The 24,335-nt window shown below is 32.6% G+C and overlaps 1 protein-coding gene and 1 pseudogene across 3 annotated transcripts; both read right to left on the bottom strand.

Annotated features, from left to right (window-relative positions):
- Positions 1 to 1,432: 1,432 nt before the first annotated feature.
- Positions 1,433 to 3,311, bottom strand: LOC114398509 (annotated as a pseudogene).
- Positions 3,312 to 18,614: 15,303 nt separating this feature from the next.
- Positions 18,615 to 22,582, bottom strand: LOC114399171 (rhamnogalacturonan I rhamnosyltransferase 1-like). Of its 3 annotated transcripts, none has more exons than XM_028361297.1 (9): positions 22,281 to 22,582; positions 21,425 to 21,851; positions 20,979 to 21,046; positions 20,798 to 20,886; positions 20,512 to 20,677; positions 20,139 to 20,428; positions 19,831 to 20,035; positions 19,588 to 19,745; positions 18,615 to 19,227 (listed from the first exon to the last, which is right to left on the bottom strand). In XM_028361297.1, the coding sequence occupies exons 2-9, from the start codon at positions 21,747 to 21,749 to the stop codon at positions 18,981 to 18,983; spliced, it is 1,548 nt and encodes a 515-aa protein (XP_028217098.1). In that variant the 5' UTR covers positions 21,750 to 21,851; positions 22,281 to 22,582; the 3' UTR covers positions 18,615 to 18,980. The 3 variants fall into 3 exon arrangements, with proteins under 3 accessions (XP_028217098.1, XP_028217100.1, XP_028217099.1); XM_028361299.1 differs by having other exon boundaries at positions 21,425 to 21,796; XM_028361298.1 differs by lacking the exon at positions 22,281 to 22,582 and having other exon boundaries at positions 21,425 to 22,261.
- Between the last annotated feature and the right edge of the window lie 1,753 nt (positions 22,583 to 24,335).

The following is a 24,335-nucleotide window of genomic DNA, read 5'->3' as shown; positions in this document are numbered from 1 at the left end:
AGAACTCTAACTATAATAACTGCAGTGTTGGACAAGTACTTCACTACTACTACTATTCATTAATTACTAAAAGGAACGACAAATATATCCCAGAGAGCGAGCAATGTTGAAAATTGAGGCATATATAACCCGCTATACAACTTTGCCAACCGAAACATAAATGGTGACCCATAAACAATTTTGGAACATAGGAGAAGTGTATCGAAAAAATTAAAAACAATATGAGAGCCCAAATAATAATGGTTGTAATTTTTACGATCACAAAGTAGGCTACTGTGTGCGGGTTGTAAATCACTCCTGTACACATTTGATGCTAGTGTCAATGTTGTCGCTGACAGGGATTTCATTAGAAATTATCATGTATTTGCTGTCTTTGTATTGCAAATGCATCACACACCCTCCACATATCTTCTCTTGCACATAGACATACATATATTAAAAACACAATAAAACATGCTACAATGAGAAAATAGTCAACAAATGTAGTAGAAATTCTACAAGCCAAATAACACACAAAAAGGTTTGAGTTTGTTCAAAGAATGGGTTAACTGTTGGACATGCGGCCAAAATCATATTATTGACTTATGGTTAATGCAGTCAAACAGTTCTAATGAACACAAACTCCATTAGACAAGATGATAAATCAACCAAGTATTAATAAATACTTACAATTTTGCTCTCCCAAGTCATACTTGATTCATAAATTGCAAGAGAGTGGCCAGTGATTAGAATTCCATTAGCAGGGACCTAGAAAGAGTAGAAAAGAACTTAATAACAACAATAACTGCAAAAACAATGCTTCCCCCACCATACCATCCTTCCTTGATATCCTACAACAAAATTATTGTCAAACTGAATGAAAATAAAAATCTCAACATTCACAAAAATATACGATTAATCCTAGATTATCAAGAGAACGACCAAACATAAAGAACATAATGTTGGGTAATCAACGCTCCCACAAATAAAATTACCCACACTCACAAAGGATCGTGAGAACACAACAAAGATTATACGTTAAGAAAAATAATAACAAACACAAAAATTTAACGTGGTTCGGCACCTCTTGCCTGCATCCATGGAACCGTCTCAAAAGTATTTCACTATCACAAAAATGACTACAAGATTTTAACCCATCTCAAATAGTGTATCACTCTACAAACCCGAGTATCCCACTCAATGATTACAAGAAATTCTAACACTCTCACACAAAGATATTTTTCTCTCAACAAAGTGACTTTGTTTCACAATATCTCTTCTCACACACTCTCTCTACATGTGTTGTTTCTCCATTAATTCTCTTCTCTATTTATAGTGAAAATTGCCACCAACTATAAGAAATAAGTTCTCTTGGAAGTTGAAACAAAAATAACTTCCAATGCATCCATTCAACTAAGGTTCATCTAGTAAAATACAATCTTCCATTTTGCATTTAAGCCATGTAAACCTTAGTGATAAAAATCCAATTTCCAATATGCATGCATGTTATCTTTTGGCTTGAAAATCTGCACATAATAGTGCAAAGGAACAAATAAATTAATTGATGGTACAAGATAGCATTCGAAAGAATGCAACATATACATTCAGCTAGATAGTTTGCAAAATTTTGTTCATCCTTTAGAAAATTTTATCTTCAAGGAAATTCATGCTTACACTCAACTCATTGCAGCAAGTCAGAGTAGAGAAAGATAGCTAAAATAAATAACAATTTTCAAAACTATTTAACTTATTTCTTTGACTTCTGCTTGATCACTAAAGAGAAATGAGGGAAAAAGAGAGACAAAAGGAGATGGCATGAGTTCATGTATGGAAGTCAACATCATTCTACCTGTAAACTACTAAACTTACCTTCCATGAAGCACATCTATATTATCCTTTGATCTATTTGGCCATATGTCTAATTCAATCACCCATACACCTTTCTTCAGTGCATTTATGATAGGGATGTCACAGCAGTCACTGCTCAGCTAATTCCCAGTTAAATAGGAATTATGGCCAGTATATATGAAATAATGTGACAAGGGTAAAGTCATATCATGGTGCACCTGAGATGGAAGAAATGATCACACAACAGACAATGATCAGAATAAGAAGATGCATATAATTAAGCATGATACAATATCAATATTTATGGAAGTAACAATGACTTGTAAAAAATTTGGATGAAATTCAATATGAAAATCAAAGCTTTGCCCCTAAAACCCTCTTTGTAATATCTCGGGGCTGATTTTTATCAAATTAAGGCACTAGAGAAGAAGAAAATCCTAATCTAAATGACTTATTCCCAGAAACACAATAAAAACCAATGTAAAAACTAAAAAGCAATGCCATATCCTGAAGACACTATGACATTATATAGTGTATCAAAAAATAAAGGGTATTTCCATGAATGTAATATAAATCAAAAGGCTTCATATGCCTTGCAATGCCCTGTCCTTCCCAAAAGAAGCAACTTATAAGAGAATGGCTCAACTACATAAATGATGAGTCCATTCTGAAAATTGAGGCGAGAAAAATGCTAATCCTCAATCGTGTTATCATTTTCTATTAGGAACTTGAGTCACAAATCCTCATGGTCAACAGGTAAACTAAAATGCAATAAAACTCATACTTTTCTTTTTTTTTTTGGGGGGGGGGGTAGGGGGAGTTGAGTCCAAAAATACAAACTAGAAAACCAAGAAGAAGCTAAATCACCATAGATTTAGTTACGATTAACCTTTTGTGTATAACACTAAACGAGAACTAGCAAGAGTAGACCAAGCTTTTGCAAAAACTAAAGTAAAATAAAACCAAACACCCCAATTGAAAAAGTACATCAAACAAATATAGTAAAAATTATAATAAGGGAATGAATCCAGTAAAATCCAATCTAGGGAGAAAAGAAGAACACCCAATTGGAAAGTAAACAATGCTAAATCCAGATCTCGTAGACCCAAACTGTCTCCAACAAAACCCAAATAGGAAAACACAAAATGCTGAGTTTTTTTTTTTTTCTTGCTTACCCCATGAGAAGGAAGAAGAGGAGGATTATCTTCACTAAAGAGGTACTTAAAGAAAGTTTCAAGATTGAGGCCAACCCCTTTGTGATGGAAATGCCTAAACCTATTAATGATGGCTTGTGTGTCTTCTTCAGTGGCCTTCTCTTGCCTCTACACTTCGATCAAGAATCTCTTGAGATGCGAAGGTGTCATGAGCTCATTCTCGGAATACTCATCGAACAGGGTCTTGATTTCTGACGGCACCTCCGCCAGCACCAGCTTGAGCCACTGCCGCCAGTAGAAGCACACACTGTATGTTTGTTTTGACGTCATCACTTGTTGCTTTGCTTCTGTTGTCTGCATTGTGTTATGTGTTCTCTTTCTTCCACTTCAAACACACACGAATATGTGTGTTGTGTGCATGTGGATTCCATGTGTTTTTGCTTTAACGTTTTTGTTGTTGTGGAGCCAAGTGTTAACTACACAACACAGACACGGGTGTAGAAGCAACTATATCATGAAGTTTTGATGATGCCAAAGAAACACGCTTCTCATGTTTGATCCAAGACAAGACTCCAAGAAATCCAAGATAAATGTTGAAGTTAGTCCTTAAGAGTCTTAGAAAGAATTCACTAATTGATGATGCAAAGGTTTGGCCAAAGGATGCTTGTTTGAATTTTTAAAATATGGTATTTACTCTCTAGTAATAGATTACTAGAGGATGTAATCGATTACCAGTGGCCAAAATGTTTTTTGAAATGTTTTTAAATATTTTTGAAAGCATGTAATCGATTACACAAGGCTTGTAATCGATTACCAACAGTTGAAACTGTTTATAATAGCTATTAGAATTTTGAATTCAAATTTTAAAGCCTGTAATCGATTACACAAGGCTTGTAATTGATTACCAAAAGGAATTTTTGAAAATAACTTCCAACAATCACATCTTTTCAAATGTTTTTGAATGGCCATCAAAGGGCCTATATATAAGTGACTTGGGATACGAAAATTCTTCAGAGTTTTTCTGTACAAAAAGTCTTATCCTCTTAGAAACAAAATTGTCTTATCCTCAAAAACATTCCTTGGCCAAAACACTTGCAAATTCAATAAGGAATCATTGAGCGATCTTCATTGTATTATCTTTCTCTTAAAAGAGAGAATTCTTCTTCTACCTTTTCTTATTTAAGAGAACTGATTTAGGGACCAAGGGTCTCTTGTTGTAAGGTTATCTGGACACAAAGGAAGGGTTGTCCTTGTGTGGTTCAGATATTGTAAAAGGGATTTTACAAGATGGTGGAACTCTCAAGCGGGTTGCTTGGGGACTGGACATAGGCACAAGGGTGTGGCCGAACCAGTATAAAACTGAGTTTGCATTCTCTCTTTCCTTAAACTTCTTTTATTTATTGTCATTTATCTTTTGCATTAAAGAAGTTTTATTTTGAATTGTGTTTTTAGTAATTCATATTAAGGGTGCATTAATAATTCACAAAGAGAGTTAAAATTTTAATTGGGGAATAGTCTTTGATATCTTAATTCAACCCACCTTTCTTAAGATGTCTGAGGCCACTTGTCCAACTAGTGGTATCAGAGCTTCATTCTTGTATAAAGTTTAGAAGCTTCAAGAATAATGGCCTCATCAAACTATCTATTTCTTGAAGGGAATTCTATAAATAGGCCTCCCATTTTTAATGGCGTGGGTTACCACTATTGGAAAACCCGCATGAAAATTTTTATAGAGGCAATAGATCTGAATATTTGGGAAGCAATAGAAATTGGGCCCTACATTCCCACTATGGCGGCAGGAAATACAACCATACAAAAACCTAGGGATCAATGGAGTGAGGAGGAAAAAAGATTAGTCCAACACAATTTAAAAGCCAAAAATATAATTACATTACTTTAGGAATGAATGAGTACTTTAGGGTATCAAATTGTAAAAGTGTAAAAGATATGTGGGATACCCTACAGGTAACACATGAAGGTACAACAAATGTAAAGAGATCTAGGATAAATACACTAACTCATGAATATGAATTATTTAGAATGAATCCAAAGGAAAATATTCAAGATATGCAAAAGAGATTCACCCACATAGTAAATCATCTTGCATCTTTAGGAAAAATCTTTCCAAATGAAGACCTCATAAATAAAGTTTTGAGATGTTTAAGCAGGGAATGACAATCCAAGGTAACAGCCATTACTGAGTCACGAGATTTAAATAACATGTCTCTTGCTACATTATTTGGAGATTTACAAGAACATGAAATGGAATTGTTGAGATTGAATCAACATGAAGAAAATGATAAGAAGAAGAAGGGAATCGCTCTTAAAGCTTCACCTTCAAACCAAGAAGAGAGTTAGAAGGAGGATTCAATTGAAATAGATGAAGATGATGATCTTGGTCTTTTTGTAAAAAGATTCAACAAATTCCTAAAAGTCAGAGGAAATCAAAGGAGACCAAACTTTAAACCAAAAAGAAGGACAGAAGATTCATCCTTCACTCCAAAATGTTATGAATGCAACCAACCTGGACATCTAAGGGTTGATTGCCCGATCTTCAAGAAAAGAATGGAGAAATCTGAAAAGAAAAACTTTAATGAAAAGAAGGCAAAGAGGGCCTACATTACATGGGATGATAATGATATGGACTCATATGAAAATTCAAAAAATGAAGTGGTTAGCTTGAGTCTAATGGCCAAAATTTATGAAAACAATGAAGAGGTAACATCTTCAAATAAAAACTTATCCATTTCTTTTGATTAATTACAAGAAGCATTTGCTGATTTGCATAAGGAATCAATTAAACTTGCTAAATTGGTCTCATCTTCTAAGAAAACAATTTCAGATTTAGAAAAAGAAGTTTCAAAATTAAATAAAGAATTAAAAAATCTTAAGACTGAAGTTACAATTTCTAAATCAAATGATACAATTCAATTTTCTACCATGCCTGATAGTAAAGTAGTATCTAATTCATGCAATTGTTGTAACAAGTATATAGAAGAAATTAAAGATTTAAAAAATTCTCTTGCTAGATTTTCTATTGGCAAAAGTAACCTAGATGTAATATTAGGAAAGTAAAGATGTGTCTTTGATAAGGCAGGAATAGGATATAAGCCTGAAAAACAACAAAAATTTTATAAGAATTTCTTTGCTTCCACACAAAAATATAATTCTCCTTTCTTAACTTGTTTTTATTGTGGAAGGAAAGGACATGGCACATCTACCTATTATTTTAGGAAAAATTGCAACAATATTAAAATGATATGGGTCCCAAAAGGATCTTTAGTTAACACTAACACCCAAGGACCCAATAAAGTTTGGGTACCTAAGTCACAAATAGGATTATGTAGGTATCCTTGAAGAAGAGATGGTACATAGATAGCGAATGCTCAAAACATATGATGGGAGATGCATCAAAATTCACTCATATCTCTCCCAAGAAAAGCGGACATGTGACTTATGGCGACAACAATAAAGGTAGAATTCTTGGAGTTGGAAAAATAGGTACAAACTCATCTTCCTCCATTGAGAATGTTCTACTTGTTGAAGGTCTTAAGCACATTTTACTAAGTGTCATTCAATTATGTGATAAAGGATATCTAGTATCATTCGATTCTCATAAATGTGTTATCTGCACCCAGAACACCTCAACAAAATGGAGTTGTTGAGAGAAAAAATAGATCCTTGGAAGAAATTGCTAGAACTTTACTAAATGATACTTTTCTTCCAAAATATTTTTGGGCTGAAGCCGTTAATACTGCATGTTATATCATGAATAGGGCTTTAATAAGACCAATCTTGAAGAAAACTCCATATGAGTTATATAATGGTAGAAAACCTAACATCTCACATCTTCATGTATTTGGTTGTAAATGTTTTATGCTAAATAATGGTAAAGACAATTTAGGAAAGTTTGATGCTAAATCCGATGAAGGTATTTTTCTTGGCTATTCATTGCAAAGTAAAGCATATAGAATATATAACAAAAGAACTATGATTATTGAAGAATCTATTCATGTTTATTTTGATGAGTCTAATGCTATTTTGCCAAGAAAAGATATACTAGATGATGTTTCAGAATCATTAGAAGAAATGCATATTCATGGAAAAGATCATAAAGGAAAAAAAAGATAGAAACTATGAAGATTCTCAAGTTGATGAAGTCAAAACAAATGATGATCTTCCAAGAGAATAGAGCACTTCAAGATATCATCCTCTTGACAATATCATTGGTGATATATCAAAAGGGGTAACCACTAGACATTCTCTCAAAGATATATGCAATAGTATGGATTTTGTTTCTATGATTGAACCTAAAAATCAGAAAGAAGCCATAACTGATGAACATTTGATAATAGCTATGCAGGAAGAACTAAACCAATTTGAAAGAAATAATGTTTGGGAGTTAGTTAAGAAACCTGAAAACTACCCTATTATTGGAACAAAATGGGTGTTTAGAAATAAGTTAGATGAAAATGGCATAGTTATGAGAAATAAGATTAGGTTAGTAGCCAAAGTATATAATAGGGAAGAGGGGATAGACTATAAGGAAACATATGCTCCAGTGGCTAGATTAGAAGCCATCAGAATGCTATTGGCCTATGCATCCATAATGGATTTTAAGCTTTATCAAATGGATGTTAAGAGTGCATTCTTAAATGACTTTATTCAAGAGGAAGTATATATAGCTCAACCCTTTGGATTTGAAAACTTAGACAAGCCTAACCATGTTTTTAAATTAAAAAAGGCTTTATATGGCTTAAAACAAGCCCCAAGGGCTTGGTATGAGCGTTTGAGTAAGTTCCTCTTAGAAAAAGATTTCTCTAGAGGTAAAGTGGATACCACTCTTTTCATTAAGAGGAAATTCAACAATATTTTATTAGTCCAAATCTATGTTGATGATATTATCTTTGGATCCACTAATGGATCTTTATGCAAGGAATTCTCTCATGACATGCAAAGTGAGTTTGAAATGTCAATGATGGGAGAACTTAATTTCTTTCTTGGGTTACAAATCAAGCAAACCAAGAATGGAATTTTTTTCAATCAATCAAAATACTACAAAGAATTAGTTCACAAATTTGGGATGGAAAATGCTAAGCACATGGCTACACCAATGAGTACTGCTTGCTATTTGGATAAAGATGAAACCGGTCAGTCAATAGATGTTAAGCAATATCGAGGTATGATCGGATTCCTTCCTTATTTATCTGCTAGCAGACTAGATATTATGTTTAGTGTGTGCATGTGTGCTAGGTTTCAATCAAATCCCAAAAAATCACATCTTAGTGCCATTAAGAGAATTATAAGATATCTGTTAGGCACTATGAATATAGGATTATGGTATCCTAAAAATTCCACATGCAATTTAATAGGATATTATGATTCTGACTTTGTCGGTTCTAAAACTGATAGAAAGAGCACCAGTGGAACTTTTCATTTCATTGGTTCTGTTCTAGTTTCTTGGTATAGTAAGAAACAAAATAGTGTTGCTTTGTTTATTGCGAAAGTGAAATATATTTATGCTGGCAGTTGTTGTGCTCAAATTCTTTGGATGAAGCAACAAATTTTAGATTATGGAATATTACTTGATCATATTCCTATAAGAATATTACTTGATCATATTCCTATAAGATATGATAATACGAGTGCTATAAATCTATCCAAGAATCCTGTTCAACACTTAAGAACTAAACACATAGAAAGCAGACATCATTTTTTAAGAGACCATGTTCAAAAAGGGAGATTGTGTTTTAGAATTTGTTGATACAAAGAATCAGCTTGCTGATATCTTTACAAAACATGTCCCTAAGGAAACATTCTTTGCCATTAGGAGAGAATTAGGTCTTTTAGATGCCAATGATCTAGACAATAGGTAACTCTAATAAAGTTTTTATCCTCCTTATGATAAATAGGATTGCCTTTGAGTCTAATTTCATGTGTGATATTAATATTGTAGTTGTTATTTATAATTGTTCTTCATTATCTTTATTGGGTATAGTTAATTGTTAAATTAATTAGAATTGTTTGTGTTTGATGATTGATTGAATGTGTTTGATTGTGATTATTTGATTGTGTTTTTGTGTGTATGATTTTGTTTGTTTGAATTGAATGCTGGTAATTATGGTTGATTGATATAATTAGATGATTTTTAGACATAGACATAGGTAATTTTTAAGCGAAAAACCTAGTTTAGTGTTCTGGTAATCGATTACCATTACATGTAATCGATTACACAAGAATAGGCAGTTTGTAATCGATTAGAGAAGCCTATAATCGATTACCCGAAGACTGTATACCCCTGTAATTGATTACCAAGCCTTATAATTAATTACAGAATGTCCTCTTCTATAAATATCGTGTTTCAGAAGCTGCAGCTCACGAAAATCATGAGTGACGGCGCCCATTTCCTCCAATTCTTCAAATCTTCATATCTCCCTCATTTCTTAACCAAATCACGTCCCACAAAGCCCAATCTTCATCATTTTCACTCCTCTTTTGAATCTACCAATTGAAATTGACCAAAAATTCATCAAATAGCATAATCATCGAAGAAGCGAAAGGGATCTTCCTACACCACCGCCGCTGCTGGCCATCGCCGCCACGGACCTTCTGGAGCACCCACAACAACAATTTCTTGTTCCCTTTCATCTCCTTGATCATCTACCTTATTTTCTTTAGATGATCAACGTCAAAGGTACTACTCCCAATTCTGCAATAGAGTCATTTTAGACCCTAAGTACCTAGACCTTGATTTCTTTGATAATGAAACATTTGACTGTTATCAAGTGTTTCAAAACTCTGGATTAATTGATTTTATGTATTTGAAATTGCCTCATTATCCTGAATTAGTTAGAGTCTTCTACAATAATTTAAGAATTCAGGATGGTATAATTTACTCTGAGGAGCATAACATTCCTGTTGTGATTGATCAATCTCTATTATTTACATTGACTAAATTACCCAGTCAAGGTGTTCCTTTTGAGGTCATCCTTGTTGATGACTAGAAGTTTGATTTTTCGAGTCATGATGCTCGTCGTATGGTCTGTAATGACCAGGCTGATATGATCGACATATTGCTTGCTAGGTCATTAACCTTTGATTGCCGCATCATGCACTACATAATTGTTCAGATTTTGCTACCCCATTTGTCTAATCTTGCTCAAGCCTCTGAGGAGGATTATATTCTAATGTGCATTGGCCCGCATCATCACATCTTTTCAAATGTTTTTGAATGGCCATCAAAGGGCCTATATATAAGTGACTTGGGATACGAAAATTCTTTAGAGTTTTTCTGTACAAAAAGTCTTATCCTCTCAGAAACAAAATTGTCTTATCCTCAAAAATATTCCTTGGCCAAAACACTTGAAAATTCAATAAGGAATCATTGGGCGATTTTCATTGTCTTATCTTTCTCTTAAAAGAGAGAATTCTTCTTCTACCTTTTCTAATTTAAGAGAACTGGTTAAGGGACCGAGGGTCTCTTGTTGTAAGGTTATCTAAACACAAAGGAAGGGTTGTCCTTGTGTGGTTCAGACATTGTAAAAGGGATTTTACAAGATAGTGGAACTCTCAAGCGGGTTGCTTGGGGACTGGACATAGGCACAAGGGTGTGGCCGAACCAGTATAAAACTGAGTTTGCATTCTCTCTTCCCTTAAACTTCTTTTATTTATTGTCATTTATCTTTTGCATTAAAGAAGTTTTATTTTGAATTGTGTTTTTAGTAATTAATATTAAGGGTGCATTAATAATTCACAAAGAGAGTTAAAATTTTAATTGTAGAATAGTCTTTGATATCTTAATTCAACCCCCCCTTCTTAAGATATCTGAGGCCACTTGTCCAACAACGGGTGGAAGTGGATCGATGCTTCAACACAAACTCTCTTGCTGGAGAAGTGCGCCTATCCAGCTTCTGGCGCTTCCGACTATTTTAGACACGTGCGGAAGGGGCGGGCGGGAGGTGGGTTCAATGGGAGAAGAAGTCCCACATCAGGTTAAGGAATACAAGGTTTATAAGGAAAATGTTGAACATTAGGTTTGAGGAGACTAATTTCAAAGACGTGTCTTTGAATATTTGATTTTTAAGACAATTTTAAAAAAATCGTCTTTGAACACCCATTTTCTAAGACAATTTTTGTAAAATCGTCGTTGTACATCTTCTGTTATTTTTAAAATTACCATCGCTTGATATTCTAAGATGGTTTTTGAGAACCATCTTAGAAGGTACATCATTAAAAACTATTTTTTTAGTAGTGTGTGTGATGTGTATATGATTCATGAGATGCTCGTGTATGTGTGTGTGTGTGCAATTTTCTAATGTTTTAAAAACTAAAATAGAGATTGAACACTTAAGGGTGTGTCTATTTTTCCGTTAATGCAACCTGGCTCATTTCCCACTTTCTATGCAACCTGGCTCATTACACTAAAGTCTAATACAATTTTCTATTGTGTTTATTATTGGCTTTCTAACTCCCATCGTTGAGACTAAATTGGTTCAATGCTTCAAAACAGGAACTCAGACTCCAAATAAAACCTCTTATTAGAATCTTCAACCCAAAATTAGGATTTTGAAATTGTGATTGAGATTGAGTATAAGTGGCAAGTTGAGCATGCATTAATTTGTGAGATACACGTGAACATGTGATGGTGGATTATAAGGTTGTGAGGTGTTAAATCGTGGACATGTAATATGGTTGTGAATAAGTGTTTGGTTAATACTTGAGGTGATATTACTTGTGTTGTGAATTGTGAATTATACAATAACTCGACTGGTGTTTACCATGAGAAAAGTGTTTATACGCGAGGTGTTAAACGGAAAGTGTAGGGTTCCACGTTAGGAATCTAAGGTGTTAAATTGTAACGCAATGTGTTAAACGTGTTTGAAAACAAGTATGAGGTCGTGGGTATTATATAATTCATAAGCAATGTCTAAGTGCAAATATTGTTTTAGGGCAAGTTGAGCATGTGTTAATTTGTGAGATACACATGAACATGTGATGGGAGATTGTGATGTTGTGAGATGTTAAATATTGAACACGAAATATGGTTGTAAATAAGTGTTTGGTTAATACTTGATGTGATATTACTTGTATTGTGAATTATAAAATAAACTGACTGGTATTTACCTTAAGAAAAGTGTTTATGCACAAGGTGTTAAAAGGAAAGTGCAAGGTTCCACGTTAGGAACCTGAGGTGTTAAATTGTAACGCAGTCTATTAAACGTGTTTGAAAACAAGTGTGAGGTTGTGGGTATTGTATAATTTATGAGTAGTGTTTGCGTGCAAAAGTTGTTTTAAGGATTGGACCTGAATCAGGATGGTGAGGCCTATTAACGAATTCTTCTTAGTCTAGGCCTTAAGAGTAAATACATTCAGTTTGAGTGCTCCTTTAAGCCTATGTTGATCTGATATGATTGGAGCATTCTCGTAAAACAGAGTGACCATGATTGGTCACCTTATGATTTCACTTAGTGAGAGTGACTTGACATACCCATTGTGTAGCGTGTTTTGTTATGTACTCCTAGGCGTCCTGGTGTTGTTTTTTATTGACATGGTACCACATTGCATATATGATTGAGTCTTAATGTATCTGTTGCATAATGTCCGTGTAATGATCATTGTGACTTATTATGTGATGGTGTGTAATGAATTGTGTAAGTGTAAGATGCAATATTGTATTTGAGATGTGTTGTCTTGAATATGTGATTAATCGTGAAGGCATGAAATGTGATTTGTGATTAAATTCTAGGACAAGGGATGTTACATGTTGAGTGTTGAAATGATGCGAACTATGCCAAAGTTAAGCCTTGGTATACCTATATTGTTGTTCTAATTATGCTATTGTTATATTTATATTATAGTTGTATGCTTTCGTTTTTCTATATTTGTTGAGGAATTTGATGACTCACTCCCTGTGTGTTGTTTGTGTTTGGATCCTGAGATGATCTTGAATTTTGTGTTCGTGGGAGCAAATGACTAAGTGGATTGTGTTAAGGAACCTCGTGCTAGAGGACACCAGAACACAATACTCTTATAGGATGTGACATTGGGACATGAGTTTCTACTTTAATTGCATGATATTCCAAACATGTTATTTTAGTTTATTTTATTTTGTCTCTTAACTTGAGTTCTTTTGTAAATTTGAACAACCTTGTTTTGAGCCGGAAATATTTTTGAGAAGTTTCATTTGGTAATAGTGAAGCAAAGGGGACATTTTACCCACGTGGATTTACTTACGATTTTATTGAATAAAATTGATTTAATTGGATTCTGTTTTTTTATATGTTTTTCTCATTTATATGCATGTTGGGGTAGAGGGTGTCACATTTGCAGGTAAAGACCGTGCCAACTGTTGATCCATATCATGTTTTAATCTGAACTTCCTCTTATGTGATTCAATCTAAGTTTTGTTCTTCTAGGTACATGATGATTCAATCCCTCTAATAGATGACTTCTAAGTTCTGAATCAATGAAACCTTCTTAGATTTTCATATATGTGCTATGTCTTTAAATTCTTCCCAAGGATGCACATACTGAACTCATTCAACAAAAACATTTATTATGAAGCTTGGGACTGTCAAGAGGAAGCTTTCAGCAAACCCACCTTAGGCAAGACTAAATGGCTAACTTGTCCTTTAATTTAGTGCCAGAGGGGAGGAGGTAAGAGAATGATACATGCTTTAGTTATACTTCTGCCAAGTTAAATGTGTCAATGCATTGGATAGACTTTCCAAAGTTTGTTTCGATTGTTGTTGTTCAAATGTATGTTGATGTTTTTGATTGTTGTTGTTCAAATGCATTGGATAGACTTTCCAAACTTTGTATGTTCATTGTTGTTGTTGTTCAAATGTATGCTGATGTTTATTTTTAAATTCAAATAAGACCTATGTCAAGAAAAGAAACTTCTCACGTTGATTATAAGATCTCTTGCAGAACGTTCATACAGAGTGTTTATTTAATTAGTCTAGATCATGATGTATAATAGAAACATTTACTGTGTCACCATCTTAGTTCTCATGTTAAAAATCAAATGCCAGAAATTTTTAAAGTCTCTCAAGATCGAGCGCATTTGGGTAAACAATTTAATTAACTTCTTATTTAATAAACTCTTATCAAATTCAAGTAAGAACTTGTTCATAAGCTTAACTGTGAAACTTATTGAAATTAGTTAACAAGAGCTTATAGGAAGATGACAAGCAAGTTTAAGTAATGATATTTGCAAATTGGTGATGATTTGCAATTCTGAATAGTTTGCAATTCTATTTCTGTTGATGCAGAAAGGAAGCAACCAAACTTACTAAAGAGATTCATGACCGCATTTATAAAGCAAATAGTAAATGGCTAAAATCAGTTCAGAGAAATCTGAGAAAAACATTACTTGATGGAATCGTAGATGCATCAAGAATTTCTAGTTAAGCCAATATTGTTTGAGACATAAATCCTTTGAGACATCAAAGAATTCTTGAAGTCCTTCAACTTCCCCAGTTTTTGCTGCTATTGATCTTGATCATCAGTGTCTGCTTGGATTGACACTGGTTCAATTTCACAACGGAAAGAGAAGGAACATGAAGAAGAACTAGATGAGGACATGTTATCTTCTGGAATGTTCCCTAGAAAAAAAAGTGGAAATCAAGAAGTCAATGGGGAAGTAAACAACAAAGAAGGAAATCAATTTGATGATCTAGAAGAACTTGAGGCAGCGAATGATGGCAAAACATAACAAGTTGATGGTGCATCTAATCTAACGATTGATAATGGAATCACGTCTTCTACAGTTATGTCCATATCCAATTGCTACATCCAACTATTGTACTGGATTAAATCTTGAGTGAGAGAAGCAGCAAATCTATTTTATTTAAATGTGGTTCTCGGACTCAATGATTCAGGAAACTATTTGCTAGTCCAGAATCATGTGTAACATAGTGTAGTTTTGAGTTCAAGTCCTCAATTCCAAAATGCAGAATAATATTTTGATCCTACAATTTGCAAAAGCAAAATTTTTTAGTCTAGTGCACAGAGCGTACAACCTACTTTTGCTGCCTTACATAAGAGTGAATGTTGTCAAACTCATCCAATAATGTGTGAACATAAGATTTTATGATAATGTTAAAAAGTTATAATCATTTCATTTTTAAAAGATCATTGACCCACTATATATGGTTGAAATTTTCTATACAAAATTGTTGTTAAGAGTATTAGCTTGGTAGAAATAAGCTTTGTAAATTGAGTACTTTACACACTATTATTGTATTATTTTATTATCATTTTAATTAAATACAATAAGTTACTTTTATGGTACTTCTCTCTTATTTTTTGGGAATTAATTTAGGCACCGGTCAAATTACTGGTACACCCAACATAAGATGGACAATTCCAATATTACTCTTCTGTAAAGCTAATACGGATTGTCAATCCGTAAGTGACACATAAGATTTTTAAAAAATATATATATTTTACGAATTAATTTAAAATTAATGACCCATGCAAAAGTTGAACATGTGACTTTCGTGCTATTAACAGAACGCTCTAACTAACTGAGCTAATAGACCAATACATGTTATAAACTAATTGATCTAATAATTAGTTTGTTTACATATATAAATTTTTATGAAACCTATAATTTTTATTTAAAATTTATATATGTAAAAAAATACATTATTAGATCAAAATTAATTGTAATAAGGCCAAAAAATACATTAGTAGATTTATGTTAATAATGTATTTTTTTACATGTATAAATTTTTATTAAACCTATGATTTTTATTTACAATTTATATAAGTAAACAAATTAATTATTAGATCAAAATTAATTGTCACAAAATTTATTATATAAATCTATATGTGCATTAAATATACATTAGAAATTTTAGTGTTATATATAATGACATTAATTATTTTATAACATAATTGACCTATTAGCTTAGTTGGTTAGAGGGTTGTGTTAATAATGTAAAAGTCATAGGTTTAATTTTTGCATGGACCATTAATTTTAAATTAATTCGTAAAACATATTTTGTTTAAATATAAAAAAAAAATCGTATTAGACTTACATGTTCGCAATCCATGTTAGCTTTACGGAAGAGTAATATTGGAATTGTCCATCTTGTATTGGGTGTACCAACAATTTGACTGGTGTGCAAAGCAATTCCCTTATTTTTTTTAGCTTTCTGATGTGTACGGCTGAGCCCAGCTAATAGGCCCAACACCATTTTCTCTCACTTGAGTATACGTAGTAATAAAATCAATTGATAAGAATAAAATGAAACTGACGGAAAATCATGGCAATTATAGGATAAAATATGTTTTATGCCGTTTAAAATTTTATCACAATTAGATTTAGTCTGTGCATTTAAAAAACGATGATTTTGTTAATTGTATTTTATAAAATGTGGATTTTATTCTTTTATTCTTGGTCAAGTCAAAATAAATTTATATAGCCGTGATAAATCCTTTTTTTTTTTGTTAAATATCATAAAAACGAACATTCTGACAAAAATAAATTCAGCTGAGACTTGGATTCATCAACTAAACATTAACTTATAAATAGTGATGGTGATCCTTTTGGACTCAGCTGCTTCCTTTATGTTAAATGGCATCTTGCTGTCTGGGTGTGTTGGACCTGCTCCATAGAGACAATTGCAAATTACTCTGCCCGAGCAGTGTGCTGTACCATGTTATATATGCTTTGAGGACCACATGAGTACTACATGAGAGTAATTAAATTATCGTAACTAAATCAACAATCATTAATACAAGTAATAGCAATTTGTATTTTTTAACTAAGTAATTCAAAATTTGAATTCTAATTTGGTCTTTGGTTATCGAATGAATCATGTTAGGAGAGGAATATTTACCTTATATATTCATGCGTTCACAATACCTAACGGAGATTAATCACCGCTTTTTTACTTAATTGTAATATCATGGTAAAAAAAACTTATGCTAAATAAAACAAGAGGCATGCAATATAAATATAGGGTGTTTTTTTATTGCGCTTTTGAAATAAATGCTGCACTTTTCATATTGCTTTTGGAATGGTCACTAGAAGTAATTAGGGAAGTGTAAAAATCAATTGCCTAAATATACATTGAATTTAGGTTAGGTTAGTTTTTCAGTCTTCTAATTTGTAATGGTTTAAAATTAATTGCCTAAATATACACATTCAATTTGGTTCTTTATTTTTTTTTTAATTTGGTCTTTTAATTTTTTTTGGAGAGGTTTAATTTGATCCTTTAATTTTTTAAATCAATTTAGTTTGATCCTTTAATCTAAATTATAAGAAATTATATTTTATGATGATTTAAAACCTCCATTAAGTAATTTTAAACCACCACAAAATATATATTTTAAAAAAATGAATTATTTTTAAAAATTAAAGGAACAAATTGAATAAAAAAAACTAAAAAATCAAATTAAATTGATTTTAAAAATTAGAGGATCAAATTGAACTAAAAAAAGTTAGAGACTAAATTAAATCTAAAAAATAAATTAAGAGATTAAAAAACTAATTTAACCAAAAATTTAAGGATGGTGACGTCTTGATGATGTACTTTCCAAGTAACCGTAATGTGAAATCGTTATTGGATTAAACAAACTCTATCCTCCAAATGTAATCGTTAATTTAATAAAAACAGAAGCCAATGAGGCTTAAATTAAAATATAAACATTAAGAAATCTATAGGGGGTGATTATAATAATTGGGTAAAAGCCCACTTCAGACTGATGATAATGATGATATAAAATTTCAGCCGCAGAATAAAATATAAGGAGATGGACACGCGGATGCAAAGGTTAATCTACACCCCAACACTTAAAAAGAAAATGAAAAAATAGTATACGATTTGAATTTTTCTTGTTGTTAAGTAACATAACGAGGGCGAGTCATAGCGTAGCAGTAAAGTTGTACTCTGATGATCGATTAGTCATGGATTAAAAAAGGCATTTGCATATACAAGTGTAAGACTATATACAATGGTTTTTTCCCCACCTTTGTATAGCAAGGAACCATCTATGAAAATTCAAATACTTATATGAAAAGAATTTGAATTTCTTAATTTAAATAAGCATTGGACCAAACTTGACACCGAGCACCAAATTAAACAAAGTATCGAACCAAACTTGGCATTAAGCACCGAGCCAAACTAAGCACCAGGTCAAATAAAATAACAAATTTCAGTTGTTAACGAGAAGATTGACGGTTAATAATTCAACACATTCAAGATTTGTTATGCTTTCATACCTAATGTGTTTACAATGAATTTTTTCATCAACTGAGATCACTAACTTTTTTTCTTTCAAGTGAATTTTTTCACTCAAGAGCCATATAGAATAGAGGACACCTCTCCACCATGAGTCTCCATTAAGAATTGCTAGAAGTTGGTTGTTCTAGTCCTGCCTAAACCACAAAAAAGTAGGTGTTATTCCTAAAACAATACCAAAAAATATTATAATGCTAATGATGAATCTTGGCCCACCAATAACCTTCAACGAACTATTTTTCAGTCTTACCACCCCATTTTAGAGTCTTCCCACTTAATCTTATTTTGGTCCACAAACATAATCACAGACAATTATCGTATGCAGCATAAAGCAAATACAATATCTTAATGGACAAGAAGGTTCGAAGAGACTTAAGGGTTGTTCTTTTACATCTTGTATTATTTCAAGGCTCAACTTTGAGTATTATGTGAAGAACCATCTTTGAAATTAGAAAAAGACAAGAGTTATTAGTAATAATATATCTTTTGCTCTTCTTTACACTATGGAAGATATAACTCCACTTTGCTGTTGCTTTACACAAGAACCTGTTCCTCAACACATGAAATTTATCCAATTTATCTTAATGATTCTAGTGAGGAATAGCCACACAATTTCTTGCTTTCATTGAGAACCTAATTCATGTACAGAATGAGGGCCCTCCCCCTGAAGTAAATACCAATTGGCATTGCCTTCTGATGGAGGAAACTGTATCAAGGAGGCACGTGTTAGATGAGATAATTAAGATCATGTGTTGCTGAATGGGTCATCTTGAAATTGCAAACACTCTTGAGGATTCGCATAAAAATAGTCTTCTTCTTTGGGTCTGCCTGGGATGATAACTCTTCTCTTGGGGTTTCCCATCCTATTGGCATGAGATTTCTTCACCATAATGGAAAACTCATCCCAGCTTAATGACCCTTTGGTGTATAGGTCTATGAGGTGCACCAAATGCTTTCTATCAAGCAATATAGTCCTTTTGAAGCCTAAAAATCTGAAGAGCAGAAAGCATGATATTAGAAAAAGTGAAAAGAAAAAGGATGATATCATGCAATCTAAACATGATAGTTTCGGCATCAACAACAAACATTAGAAAGATATAGAGGAGCTTGGTTTGTAAGTGCATTCAGTGACTGAGACAGTGTTGCATGGACAAAATTAAAATTAAATAAATCAAGAGTTTCCCTTCATTATCTGATAGTGATAGCAGTTGCCTAATGGTGAAAAAAAAGCTATCATAGATTTCATTATTCACTAAAGAGTCCAAATGAGATCAACACATCTAGCCATAAATCAAAGGATGAGGAATCACGATGACACATGGAAAAACATCTGGCATTATAGTAATTAATACCTTCGATGGCCTTCCACAACTTTAGCCATGTTGCCATCATATGTTGGAATGAATATATCACTCTCTAGAGACACAAGGTAATCCAGTGCAGCCATTTGTGATGAGTGGTTTTGAAAATACATCAAATCCGAAGGTTCCAACAGAGTTTCCTTCCTCACCTGTTGCAGTTAAACAAATACAGTTTACAAATTACAAATTCGCATATATACATATAGATATATGATTTTGCTACTTTCTACTGACCAAATTAGGAAAAGCTGCTTGCAAACTTGCCATCCTTCTCTGTCCGCCATATATTTCTCCAGCAGCAATATAAATTTGGATATTTTGATCTATGCCTAGAGCTGTCAATATTAGTGTAGTTTCCTCAGGTGTCAAAGGGCATAAGCCATCTTGTCTCTTAAGCTCAGAATTAATGACTTTTTCCTTCCACCAGGGATAAGCATACCTGAAAAATACAATTTTCCAATATTACACTCAAAAGGGTAACTTGAGAAACAAAATTGACACTGTGACACAGATACATTAGGTAGGTTCAGCATTTTACATACCTCATTCTTGTGAGTTCCTCCACCTCCCTGCCGTCACATCCATGAGTACAGCCAGAGAAGGCCAACATGTCCATCTCATATCTAAGATGAAGTACAAGGAAGGGTCCCTTTTCCCTCAAAATTCTGATTATCCTCCTACCAAGTTGCTCTATCTGGGAAGTAAACCTCAGAGCATTAAAATTCACTCGGCATCGCAGCTTTTGAATCTCCAGAGGCAGCCCATTATTCGCAAGTCGAGCATCTGTTCTATTCAGGTGCACAACCTTGTGTTTCAGTAACAGAGGCAGGATCTGTGATAAGCAAATAGGAAAATTAGTTGTATTCAATTAACCAAAAAAATTAATTAAAGGAACCATGTTATCCAAGTAAAGACCTGCTTTTCATAGTAAGAAATATTGGACCAGCTAACTGGAGGCAATGAGTAGAATAATCCTCGTTCAACTCTTCTCTTGGGCCTAGGTGGTAGTTGCTTTAATATTCTAACTTCATCTCTTAAGGATCCAATGAAATTATCTACATCAAATATGTCTTGGAACTCACTGCCACATCAAGGGAACAGGAATAAGGACAACATTTCAATTAAGAAATCAGGATGATAATCATACAATGAAACACCTCCTGAACTGAAATCATGATGTAGCAATAGTAAATGTGCAAACCTTGGATCAGCCCAGAAAGAAGTTTTATCCAGCTCTGGAACTATGAGAGTAACATTTAAATGTCTTGCAATAGCAACCATGTCACATATCTGTACAAGATAAAACAAACTTTTTGAGAAAGACAGAATCAGACATTGAGTGTTAATGCCTACAGTGAATTTAACAAAGCACTGGCACTCACTGCTGCTCGCATTTGGTTGAGTCCTCCATTGCATGAAACTACAAGATAACCATTATTCTTATGAATCCCTGATGAAAAGAATAGTCAAATTCAGCCCACAGTCATAAGTAGTAAAAAAATCTATAGCAAATATATATACAATGCTCACCATCCTTTGTCAAAAAACACAGACCATCTAGCATGGAATTTCCACTTTTTAAGAAATCCTTAACAAGGTTTTAAAAAACAATTCACGGTTGCAATTTTGACCGCAACATCAAGGTTTCTAGGGTGTCTGCGACCATAATTATGGTTGCATTGGCCATATATATCGCAATTTCCCACAATACCAAAAAACACAACAAAACTGAGATTGTGACTGCAGCCACAATTTAAAACCTTAATACTTAATGCTGAAAAGATAGCTACTGAAACTTCAACAATCATATGACAAACGAAGCACTTACTTTTTGGTGGGAGCACAACTCTTGCAGGAACATAAGCGTTTGACATAGGTTGAGATGCATCTTGGTGGCTGAAACAATAAGGCATGCCCTTCAACAACCTTGGTCCCCTCAACTCCCCAATTGCCATCAGCTGAACCACACAAGTCCAAAGTATCACTGTAGTGATGGCACGGGCCATCCACACCTTGATCCCAGGTCTCACAATCAACCTCTTGGACTTGACAATTTCATCACCACCACCCAAAACATTGAACCCCATCTCCATCTCCTCACTGTCACAGTGATCACCTTTTCCATCAGACATCTTTGCCCACCTCAACATCATTGCCTTTTTATATTTCCCCTTCACTTTCCGCTTACACAGTTTACACCCTAATCAGTGGCGTTAGGTTAGCTCCTCAGTCTTCAATCCAAGGCTTAAAAAATACTACAATTACAAGAATGAGAAACAAAATTTTAAAAAAATATCTTAAATTTAGTGATGGTTAATAAATGCCATGAATCAAGGCCAAAACCAATGTTGAGCCCTGAAATTTGGATCTTTCAACTAAGAAATAAATGCTAATTAAAAGAAAAACCATTGACCTCGCAACAGTAATTAAAATCAGATACCAAAGAGAGAAATCATTAAACCCCCACACTCCACCAAACATGGAAATGCTCTGAATTAACTCACGCGACACCATGAAAGTTGAAACCATAAAAACTCATTGAATTTTAAGAATCCATAGCACTAAAAGATTATTAGCATTGTGACTTTCACATAACAATAACAAGTAATACTACAAATACTAAATTACATTCAAGATCATGCAAGTTGCAACCATGAGCTTGGATAGTGAAGATTGAATAATACCCAGAAGCAAAGTTATGAATTTGAATTGAAATTCACTCAAATGGGTCTAATATTCACAGGTTTTCAATCGCATTGCTGTAGTGAATGAATATCAACACATATGAAGAAGAGAAGAAGCTATTTAAAAGTGTGTTTTGAGCTTTGTGATACTTGGAACAACAATGGTGAGGAAAGTGAATTTGCAAAATGGGAAATATAGTTTTCCGGCGGGATTTTCTGGTGAGATTCCGGCGAGGGTCGCCGGAGAAGAGAGGTGGAGAAGGAAAATGGAAAGAGTTGATATAAAAGAGAATAAATGGGAAAAAAAAGAAAGCTATAATTAAGGCGGTAGAGAAGGTCGCATTAGTAAGAGTGGTGTCATGTGGGACCCTTTTTAACTGTAACAAACCCCACTTTCCACCTTTTCTATTTTTTATTTTTTAGAAAATTGTTGATTATTATTCACCCTCTCACGTTATTTCACAGTTTTCTTTTTATTCTTTCTTCTGTATGTCTTGCAGTTAAAAAAAAGAAAAAAAAAATCACTCTTTACTGTTCTGTTTATAGTACGAGAGATAGCTAAGAAATGTGGGAAGAGAAATGCATTGTACTGATTGAAGTTCAAAACAAAAAAAATTAATCGGCCACCTTAATCACAGCATTTGGTTAGGATATCAAGATATTCTCATAAGTTCAACTTTCCATATTTTTATCAGGATTGAATTCAAGTTATTTTTCATTAATTCAGCGTGTATTTTCACTAATTCTATGTGTAATTTTACAAATTCGTTGGGTGTTATCAACTGAACAATATTGTTAAATCTTTTTAGACACAAACTATTCTTCTCTAATTTTTTTTTTTCAAATTTGAATATATTATTTGTTTAAGGCCTGAATAGTGAATATATCATATTTGGGAACTAGTTGTGCATCATATCAATTTAATTAATTACGTCTTGCCTAAACTGATATTCTAGCGGGCATGAATTAAGCAGTTAATGATAAATATTCATATTAACTAGTAAATAAATAAAGAATTAAAATAAAATAATATATGTTATATAATGTAATAAAAATATTTTTTTAATTTATCTAAATATTTAGAATTCATTATTCATGAATTTATACAAATTAATAGTATATTACACTTTTTACTTCTTTATTAATTATTTGATGAAGTTTTAATTAAGGTGAGAAGCTTAATTTGAATATTTAAACCCTCAAAATTATAATTTCAAATGTGAATCAACTTTGATGCAATAAAATACTAATATAAACATGTATTTTAAGATCGATAGAGGTGATAGAAGTATTTATCTTTTAATCAAATAGTCTATTAAGTGGTTCAAAATTTAAATGATTCTTGAGTATGAAATAAATTGTATTAAATTCAACTCATTTAATTTTTTTTGTTACAAAAAACGTTTTTTCATTATATGATAGTAAATCATTTTTCTTACAAATATCTACTTAATTTATCGTCTTTTATTTTCTTTACATATATAGTAAATTATTCTTATTGGATATGATGGGTTCAATTAGTTTTAAAGTTGTAAGGATTGTTTATAGGCTTTGTCCTGTAGGGTTTTTAATGTCAATTTGGTTCAAGTTTTTTTCTTATAGAAATTAATAATAAGTCCAAATGAAATTATTAAATATCGGTCATTACAATCATTACTAATTTTTGAAATTTCAGAGTAAAATGACTGTATAATATATGTTAGAGACTGACATTATTATTAATTGTTGTTTTATATTTTCAAGAATTATGCTATTTTATAAGATGTAAAATTAAATTAAATTTTTTTACAGTAAAATTAAATTAACTTAAGTGGCTAATTTAATGTATTATTGCTTTTGAATGTAACAGATAACATTTAAAAAAATATAACTCATATATGAATGTTGCTGGCTTGTTACAATTAATCGGTATTCTTTTTTTCGTAAATACATCTTTTTTATCCTTTTTTCCAATTTACATTACTTTACAATTTAATTCTCAATATATATTACTTGAGAACTTTTCTCTCTCTTGTTTTGTTAATTTAAAATATTATAAAATATAAATATTATATT

This window comes from Glycine soja, chromosome 19 (assembly GCF_004193775.1).
Source record: "Glycine soja cultivar W05 chromosome 19, ASM419377v2, whole genome shotgun sequence".
Taxonomy (NCBI): Eukaryota; Viridiplantae; Streptophyta; class Magnoliopsida; order Fabales; family Fabaceae; genus Glycine; species Glycine soja.
The sequence above is the reverse complement of the archived record's forward strand: the minus strand, read 5'-3'. Positions and strand labels throughout refer to the sequence as shown.

Coding starts and splice junctions, on each gene's coding strand:
- LOC114399171 (XM_028361297.1), bottom strand. CDS start 21,749: ATGATGTTGAGGTGGGCAAAGATGTCTGATGGAAAAGGTGATCACTGT. Junction 20,429..20,511: donor TTTCTTACTATGAAAAGCAG/GTCTTTACTTGG, acceptor TGCTTATCACAG/ATCCTGCCTCTGTTACTGAA. Junction 19,746..19,830: donor AAGCAGCTTTTCCTAATTTG/GTCAGTAGAAAG, acceptor TAACTGCAACAG/GTGAGGAAGGAAACTCTGTT.